The 9,698-nt window shown below is 45.6% G+C and overlaps 1 protein-coding gene across 9 annotated transcripts in view; it reads right to left on the bottom strand.

Moving 5' to 3' along the window:
• Positions 1-8,723, bottom strand: part of CAPRIN2 (caprin family member 2) — a 44,649-nt gene extending 35,926 nt beyond the window's left edge. For 6 of the 9 annotated variants that reach the window (XM_055318693.1, XM_055318691.1, XM_055318690.1 and 3 more), the window contains exons 1-3: positions 8,591-8,684; positions 7,212-7,477; positions 5,208-5,270 (exon numbers count right to left, since the gene is read on the bottom strand). In XM_055318693.1, the coding sequence (XP_055174668.1) occupies positions 5,208-5,270; positions 7,212-7,463 (315 nt within the window). In that variant the 5' untranslated portion in view covers positions 7,464-7,477; positions 8,591-8,684. Of the gene's footprint in view, positions 1-5,207; positions 5,271-7,211; positions 7,478-8,590 lie in introns of all 9 variants that reach the window. The other 3 variants (XM_055318695.1, XM_055318694.1, XM_055318700.1) reach the window with 3 other exon arrangements.
• Positions 8,724-9,698: the final 975 nt, after the last annotated feature.

Below are 9,698 nucleotides of genomic sequence, written 5' to 3' on the forward strand. Positions count from 1 at the left end.
AAGGCAGTTTAGAACATGATTTTAGCCTCAAATATGCTACAGATTATAAACAGAACTTTAAAACATTTGAATGTTATTATATACTGGGATTTGTTTCAAAAACAGAACACTAGCAGTAGTAGGCCTAGTGAACTGAAAAGGAAAAGTCTCAAGTCAAGAATATTAATTAGGAAGCCTATGTAACATTTGAGTGGTATGCCTTGACTAGGCCAATTGCTGTGGGACTACAAAGTGGAAAAGATTCCGTATTATTTAATGAGTTTTGCATTATGTGTTAAATATAACATAGGGTCGAGACGCCTGGGTGGCTCAGTGGTTGAGCGCCTGCCTTAGGCGCAGGGCGCGATCCTGGATACCCAGGATCGAATCCCACGTCGGGCTCCCAGTGCATGGAGCCTGCTTCTCCCTCTGCCTGTGTCTCTGCCTCTCTCTCTCTCTCTGTGACTATCATAAATACATAAATATTAAAAAAAAAAATTTAAAAGATTATAATAGCCATGCAGATCATAGAAAGCTTTATATGGTTATAGCCTACAATACTGAAAAGACAGTATCCAATTTATAGCTAAAGCAGTGCTTAAAAGACAATTCACAGTCTTGTGGCACCTGGGTGGCTCAGTTGGTTAACAGTCTACCTTCAGCTCAGGTCATGATCCCAGGGCCCTGGGATAGAGCCCCAAATCAGGCTCCCGCTCAGCAGGAAGCATGCTTCTCCCTCTCCCTCTCCCTGCTGTTCCCTCTACTTGTGCTCTATTTATTTCTAAATAAATAAAATCTTAAAAAAAAACAAAATTCACAGACTTAAATGCATAACAATGGGGGAAAAGGAAACAAGCATTCAATTCAAAGTTAGAAAATGAAGCAAATAGACCAACAGAAAGCTGAAACATACAGGAGTAGATAAAAAAAACTGGGCAGCCCAGGTGGCTCAAGTGGTTTAGCGCCGCCTTCGGGCCAGGGCCTGATTCTGGAGACCAGGGATCGAGTCCCACGTCAGGCTCCTTGCATGGCGCCTGCTTCTTCCTCTGCCTGTGTCTCTGCTTCTCTCTCCTCTGTGTATTCTCAGAGATAAATAAATAAAATCTTAAAATAAAAAAAGAGAAAAACTAAAATAAACCCAGAAGCTAACGTTGAAAAAATAAGGACTAGCTAACTTAATTAAAAATAAACTGTGGGGGGGCAGCCCCGGTGGCACAGCGGTTTAGCACCGCCTGCAGCCTGGGGTGTGATCCTGGAGACCCGGGATCGAGTCCCACGTCAGGCTTCCTGCATGGAGCCTGCTTCTCCCTCTGCTTGTGTCTGCCTCTCTCTTCACTCTCTCTGAATGAATAAATAAGTAAATCTTTTAAAAATAAATAAATAAATAAATAAATAAATAAATAAATAAATAAATAAATAAATAAATAAAATAAACTGTGGGGATGCCTGGATGGCTCAGGGGTCGAATGTCTGCCTTTGGCTCTGGGTGTAATCCTGGAGTCCCAGGATCGAGTCACACATCAGGCTCCCTGCATGGAGCCTGCTTCTCCCTCTGCCTGTGTCTCTGCCTCTCTTTCATGAATAAAATCTTAAAAGTAAACTGAGAAAACAGAACCACACAAAATTAGAAAACAGAAAGTAACACAGAAACAGACTTTTACCAAAAATTACTTTGTCCCAATCTCTGCAAATAAATTTTTTTAAAGATTTTTATTTATTCATGAGACAGAGAGACCTACGTTCAATTATAACAAATGGGCAGGGAGCCTACTTCTCCCTCTGCCTCTCCCCTGCTTTCTGCTCTCTTACTCTCAAATAAATAAAATCTTAAAAAAAAAAAACCCTGGATACCTAATAATCTACTAGCAATCATTACCGTAATTCCCCCTTGTCTACAGAGGATGTGTTCCAAGACCCCACAGTAGATGCCTGGAAACCAGACAGTACTTAACCATATATATACTGTTCTTCCCTTCCCTATCCACACATGCCTTTGATGAAGTTTAATTTATAAATCAGGCACAGTAAAGACTGACAATAACAAAAGAGAACAATTATAACACTATACAGTAATAAAAGTTTTATGAATGTGGTCTCTCAAAATATCTCACTGTACTGTAGTCCCCCTTCTTGTCATGATGGGAGATGATAAAATGCCTACATGATGAGATGAAGTGAGGTGAAGGACATAAGCACTGTGATGTAATGTTAGGCTACTATTGATCGTCTGAACATACAACAGGAGGATCTTCTGCTTCCAGACCATGGCTGACCACAGGTAACTAAAACCAGGGAAAGCAAAACCACAGATAAAAGACTACTGTACTTCATAAGAACTGAACAGAGGAAGGATAGGATGAAAAGAAAAACTGTCTTTTAAAATATTTCCTGGGAAAAAAAAAATAAAATATTTCCTGGGGGATCCCTGGGTGGCTCAGCGGTTTGGCGCCCACCTTTGGCCCGGGGCGCAATCCTGGAGTCCCGGAATCGAGTCCCACGTCGGGCTCCCGGTGCATGGAGCCTGTATCTCTCTGCCTGTGTCTCTGCCTCTCTCTATCATGAATAAATATTTTTAAAAAAATAAAATAAAAATATTTCCTAATTTCTGAGGCACCAGGCGGCTCAGTCAAGCATTTGCCTTCAGCTCAGGTCATGACCTCAGGGTCCTGGGACTGAGCTCGGCATAGGGCTCATGCTCAGTGGTGTCTGCTTCTCCCTCTGCTTCTGCCCTCCCCCAGGCTCATGCTCTCTCAAATTAACAATTTTTTTAAAAAAATACAATATGGGATCCCTGGGTGGCTCAGCGGTTTGGTGCCCTTGGCCCCGGGGCGTGATCCTGGAGTCCCAGGATCAAGTCCCCCATCAAGATCCCTGCATGGAGCCTGCTTCTTCCTCTGCCTGTGTCTCTGCCTCTCTCTCTCTTATGAATAGATAAAAATCTAAAAAAAAGGAGAGAGAATTAAAGCAAGGCAACAAGCTAAGGAATGTGATTGAAGGAATGGAGGTATCATGTGGCCAGGACAAGTCTTACTAACATAACCTTCAAATAAAAAGCTGAAGGAGGTTGAAAATTGAGCCATTTAGACACCTGGGGAAAAAGTATTCCAGGCAGAAGAACAGCACATGCAAAAGCCCTGAAGCACAAGTGTGCTTCTGATATTTAAGGAACAGCAAGAAAGCCAGTGTAGCCAGAATGAAGCTAGCAAGGGATGGAAGTGCAGAAAATACAATAAAGATGAAAAAGGAAATAGGGAGCATCTTTTGTAGGACTTTGTAGGCCATAGTAAGGAATTTTGCCACCATGATAGAAACCAACAGAGCTGAACAGAGGAATGTCCAACTGACTTGCATCTGAACAGGATTACTGAGGCTATCATATTGAGAACAGGCTTGAAGAGCAGAAATATAAAAACCTGTGAGGAAGCTATTACAGGAATGTAGATGAAAGATGAGGCTGAGGCGGCAGAAGCGGAATTTGAGAAATGGCCAATTTCCGGATTTACCTTGAAGGTAGAAGTGACCTTGCTAATGGGCTAGATGTGTGGTATCAGAAGAAAGATGAGAAAATCTCCACGGGTTTTGGCCAACTCCATCCTAGTTCCTTAAGCCATTAACTGACATCGCTAAGATTAGAGGAACAGGTTTTGGGGGGCAGGGTGAAGTCAGGAGATGCTAGCCAAATAGGCAAATGAACATAGGAATCTAGAATTTCAAAGACATATCTATTGGCAATACAAATTTGGCAGTTGTCAGCATTTAACTTGAGAATTCAAAGTTAATACTATAAAAGCAACATGTAGTATGAAAACAGTAATGAAATACTGAGATTAGTTTGCAAGGCTGTAACTCTAAAATACAGCACGTCCTTGACATTTCGTAGAGCTACCATGAAAACCACCAACTTCCCTACTCCTATACTCCCTATTTCCCCAAAAATCAAATACTCTAACAGAATATTTCCTTCAAGGATATTTACACAAAGAGAATTATCACTTTAGAAGTTATAGAACATACCATGACTACTTGAAAACAAAGCTATATTGAAATGCTGGATGTCCAGTTAAGTCCTCTCACCAGCTATGTGAGCACATCATTCTCAGAGCCCACACAATTCAAATCTGTGCCTCAGCAAAATTATAATTTACTACATCACAAAAATTCTAGGTCAGTGAAGAGCAGTCAATATGGCAAGGGAAAAGACCTTGAATGCCACTATCTCAGATACACAACCAAAAACCTTAGCTGAAAAAGATGAAGACAACAGATCCAGACTGTGTAAAGCAACTTAATTTTGTCCCTTCTCACCCAGAGATGTGATCAAGAAAACATTAAGCGTTTTCTTCATTTCCATATTGCAAACTCTTTCACATTAGATAAAACTTGCAGTTACCAGGTATACCACAGACAAGTTAAATATTTTTACAAGTTGCAAATACTAAAAAAAAGTTAAATATAAAAGTTATATACTCTTACAGGAAGGTTAAAAAAAAAAAAGGCAAAGGCCAGGTATCAGATAAACATGCCTCCTGAGAGGTGACATGGCAATCCAGGGTAGAAAAGTAGGCAGAACAAAAGGAATTAAGGCGAAGCAAAAAAAAGGGGGGGGGGGGGGGGGCAAAAGGAGAAAACCTAAGCAAGCAAGCTAGAATGAATATCCTTTTACATTTTGGAGGAGAAAGATGACTGGTTTAGAATAAATCAGTGAACAGTGGGGGGAAAAAAGCTAGCCTTCCCTCTACTTCTTCAGCCCACCCTAGCAAAAGTTTCATTTAAATCCATATGTTGGATCCCTGGGTGGCTCAGCGGTTTAGCTCTGCCTTCAGCCCAGGGTGTGATCCTGAAAGACCTGGGACCGAGTCCCACAGGTCCCACATGTCCCACACGAGTCCCACAGTCCCTGCATGGAGCCTGCTTTGCCCTCTGCCTGTGTCTCTGCACCTCTCTGTCTCTCGTGAATGAAATCTTTCAAAAATAAATAAATAAATTCATATGTTGACTCTTAGTGATGTCTACACTTTCACTCTTAACCAACCAGACCCCCAACCTATTCCATCTGCTAGTGCAAAAGATCTCATAGGTAAAGAAGACAAAGCCTTTTGAAAAATCCAGTGGATTTTCACTGTTCTTTATTGGCCTTATCATATCTTTGGTCTCACCAAACCCATCTAGTTTTATTAAGGAAAAAAAAAAAACCACCAAGTGTGATCAAAGGATCATAAGCCACTTACCAACTGGTCTGGATTAAGTTGCTCTCCATTTTTCAGGCGATCCTTATAGTCTTCCAGTTTGAGCTACAAAAGAGAAACTTGTATCTACTATAGTCTGATATAAAATTCTGAAGAAATAACATACCAGACTGCTTCTTAGGAAAACAAAGTTCTTGAAGTAAACTATCAATCTGTAAGAATACCAGTTTACTGCAAGGCAAGCAGCAACTATAGGTATAGTCCAGTCAGAGAAAAAAATATTACACACAATCAACATTAGTCTGGAATTAGAAAAGTTAAATAATAAAACTCTTTTCTCTTCCTGGCCTCTATAATCATACTATTTAACACATAAGGACTTAGCTAGTTAATCATATGCCCCTAATCCAGTGGTGCTCAATCAAGGTCAATTCTTGACCCCCAGGGATCTATGGGAAGGTGTGGAGATATTTTTGGTTGTCACTAATTGGAGGGTGGTAGGGAGGTAGAGAATGCTACAGGAATCTTGTGGCTAGAAGCCAGGGATGAGGCTTATCATCGCACAATCCACAGGATCGCCCCTCCCCCAAACAAAGAAATATCTGGCACAAAAAGTAAAACAGTGTTTAGGCTGACAAATCCTGCTCCAACTTCATGCCTAAACTATTAGTTACCTGTTGAATTAGGTGGCATTTGTCCAATAGCAAACTTCATAATGGAAGTACAGAAATGTAAAAGATATTTTTCTCTATCATTATGAAAGCTTTAACTCAAAGCTTTTCATATTAAATTTGGTATTTCAGTAAATACAGAACAAATTGCATTTATTGCCCCTGTAAGAATGACATGCCCCACTATGGTATTCTATAAGCAACATTTAGGCTCCTCCCATATTGGCTTTATAGCTTTAAAGTGCTTTCTCAAAAGCTTGAAACAAAAGCATTGGTACTGACCAGGTAAGTATTCAAAATTAAAGAGGTACTATAGTTAAGCTGGAGAGCACAAATATACGAGTATGTAGTTCCTCCGCCTGGGGAGGAAGACATTGAGTCTCCATCAACAGATCCTGCTCTGAATAGATCTTTTGACTAGTTTCCCATGTGGCAGGGAATTTGTGCTGACCCAGGCACACTCACCTTATCACACTTGTGATCAAGTACATGCATTCAAAAGACAACTGGTGAGAGCTAGAGCTACAGAGAAGCTACTAGTAACTGGTCTTTCTTCACTATCTTCCTGGTGGGGAGAAAGGGAGGAAAAGAAACAGAGTCAACTAGACTCTGAAAAACCTTACACTCCTCCGTTAAAAGCTAACTTTCCTAAGGTTTAACTAGGTCGTAGAATAAAAATATGTTAAAGAGCTCCCGGGCCCAGATAGTCAATCACTCACTTTACTATCACAAGCAAAAAAGAATCATGACACAACAAAGCAACGTGCAGTCCTGTTTCACAGGCTACATGACTCAGGAAATGAGGAATGAGTTGGATCTTTACATCAGCATTTACTGTAAGGTTAGGCTGATAAGGAGTCTCTTTATAAGGTTTTCTACAATGCTTTCACCCACCAATCGCAAACGATCACCTAGCAACACAAAAATTAGTGCTAAAACATTTTCTGGCTCTACCATCGTTGAGGCTTCCAATGACTGCAGCAGTTATACTGCAATATCAACTGCTGCAGAAAGTCACAAGGAAAACAGGCTAAAGAAAAAAAAAATCGGGCTATTACTCATCTATGAAAAGAAACATTAATTCTACACTCAAAGAATATGATCTAAAGTTGCTAGCTCTTCCAAGTATTTCAACAGCAGCAGGCATAATAATTTTACTATGTAGAATATTTTTATTTAGACTGAAAAACCAAACAGAAAACGTTTAATATACCCAATATTTAACCTGCTTGTAGGTTTTCAGCCAGCCAAATCTCAAGATTAATTACATCTTTCAGGAAAGAATACCTATGAGCCTTGACAGCAAGTAAAAATGCCTGTTCCCTGACCCTTATTAAAGATGGCACATATAGGGGATGGGGGGAGGGGAGGTTACCTTCTTTTTCTCGATGTTTCTAATTTTGTGTTTAAGGCATATGAGTCCATTATCAATATATGTCTCATATGCTTGGGAAGGAGAGGCAGCAGAACTGAGAGTAGACTGCAGGGGGCTCATGGCCCGCTGGCTTTCCCCATGCTGACTGTGGTTCACTTGGGGCTTGGCTGACTTCATATTCCCCTCTCTTCCCTCCTCTGAATGGCCTGAAGGTGACTGGTAACCAAAAGGAGATGAAGAGAGTTGCACCATTGAAACAGATGAAGCTGAAGCAAAAAGAAAAAAAAAAAAAAAGTTAGGTGTACAAGAAAATTAAGACTACAAGCAAAGCTTTAACTTCCCTGAAAAGTCTAGACCCACTCTCCCCGAATTCTCTTCCACAGGAGCGAGCTCAAGACCCAGTGATGCTTTAGGTACTATGCTTCCATCTCACTACTTTTAAGGCGATTAAGTGCCAAGCCCTAGCGCCTTTACGCAGGCAAAAATCTACAAGACGGGGGATGTTTCCAGAAATTCAACTTTCCACGGAGGGAGAACTGCTAAATCAAGCAAGGGCATCAGAGCTCCTCTCTTCTCGTCAGGGCAATCCACATTCTGAATAATTTCCATGGTCAAACGATGACACACACACACACAAAAATAAATAAATAAATACATAAACAAGCTCTCCCCACTAGGACCGCCTTTCCAACCTCTTTACATTATCCCTCCCCGCCAGCCCCAAACCCCGTTACAAACAGCGCCATTTACACGAAGACACCCCCCCCCCCCGAACACACAATTCACACAATTCTCGTGGAGCCTCACTCGCTAACCAGAGAGCAAGCTTCTAGAACAAGACCCCTAAACTTCCCTTTTCAACAGCTCCGGGGCCTGCAAGGCAAGTCCGTCGCTACCTGGACATTTGCAGCGAGGTACCTGCGAGGGCCCCGCGTGGCTTTCCTGCTCCGGTTTAGACTAACCCGCAAGCCCTCAGGCCGCCCCCGTGGAAAGGTTCGTCCTTACGCCGCCGGCGGGCCGGGGGTCCTCGCGCCCCCGCCGCCCGCCGCCCGGCGCATCCTCTTACGGGGCACCCCCGAGGCCAAGGGCGGAAGGGCCCCGCGCACGCCGGCGCGCATCCTCGTCCCCGCAGGGTCCCCTCGCCCCGGGGTGGGGGTGGGGGCGCAGCGACCCCCGCCCTCCCCTCGGCTGTTCCCGGAGCCCCTTCTGCAGGTGCGTCCGGGGAGGCCGACCTGGAGGGAGGAGGCCGCCCGGGCCACCTGCCCCCTCGGCCCCGCCCCGGGGATGCCGAGCCGCCCCTGCACCTCCTGCCCACCCGCGCCGCGCCGCGCCGCGCCGCCCCACGCCCCAGGCCCCAGGCCGCCGCAGCTCGGCTTCACCTCCGCAGGCCGCTGCCGCTGCCGCAGCCCGGGCCCGCCTTCGAAAGCCGGCGGGAGCCAGGAGAGCTGCGGAGGTGGACCGGCGCCACCCCGCACTCGCGCCTCCTCCCCCCGCCTCCTCCCGCTCCCCTCCCTGTCCTCGCGGGCGGCGTCTGCGGCGCCGGGCGCTCCGCCGACTCAGCCGCTCTCGCCCAGGCCCGCCCTTTCCGCCGCGCGCGGGGCTTATATATGCGCGCCCCGCCCCCGCCCGCACGCGCAGCCTCGGGCCGCCCGGCCCCGCCCCCTTCCGGTGCCCCAGGGCCCGCCGCCGCCGCCGCCGCCGCAGCCGCCGCCGCGGGTCCCGGCCCCCGAGGTCGTTCGGTCCTGGCCCGGCTGCGGCGCGGAGTCGGTCGCCAGGGGGCGCGTCCTCCCCGCGGTGGCGCAGACGGCGGGGCACCAGGTGGGCCCTGCGCGTCGCCGAGCGCCCCAGCGGCCCTGCCCGACCTTGCTGATTGCGCGCGGGGACTAGTGCAGGCGCGACCTTGAACAGGTGATCTCCATCGTCGGAAAAGGGCAGCGGCCCTTGGTGGGATTACCCGCGAGCCGAGCGGGAGCCTCCGGTGCTTTAGGCGCTCGCTCCTTCCTGGAAGATCCTCCCGGATTCCATCCTTCCCAGCAGGATGGGGGGGAAATCACTGTTTCTTCAGAAAGGACTCCGCCTGTGGGAGCAGGATGCCCCCAGTCACCATGGCCATAAAAATAAAAATAAAAAATAAAAATACAGAGTGAGTGACTCCGCGCAATCCTCAATGTAAGATTATGTTTATTAAGGCTGTGTCATTTGCTGCTTTGAAGCAGGTGGAGCTGTTTGAGGCCAGAGAAAAGACAACAATCTTGATAAGGTTGCATAAAATGAAAAGACTGAAAACATCAGTATTTCTGAAGGAAGGCATGGCGTTTCTCATACCAAACGAGTAAGGGGGGTGGGGGGGGGAGAAAAACCACCCAGCCACATCTGGGCCCCAACATGTGTCCAGCTATTTATTAGGCCCCATTTAGGTCCCGTCCCTGAGGCTCTGATTAAATGTATTTAGACTAGCAAGAAAAGAATAGAGGAGATTCCAAAATA

This window comes from Nyctereutes procyonoides, unplaced genomic scaffold, assembly GCF_905146905.1.
Source record: "Nyctereutes procyonoides isolate TBG_1078 unplaced genomic scaffold, NYPRO_anot_genome, whole genome shotgun sequence".
Classification (NCBI taxonomy): Eukaryota; Metazoa; Chordata; class Mammalia; order Carnivora; family Canidae; genus Nyctereutes; species Nyctereutes procyonoides.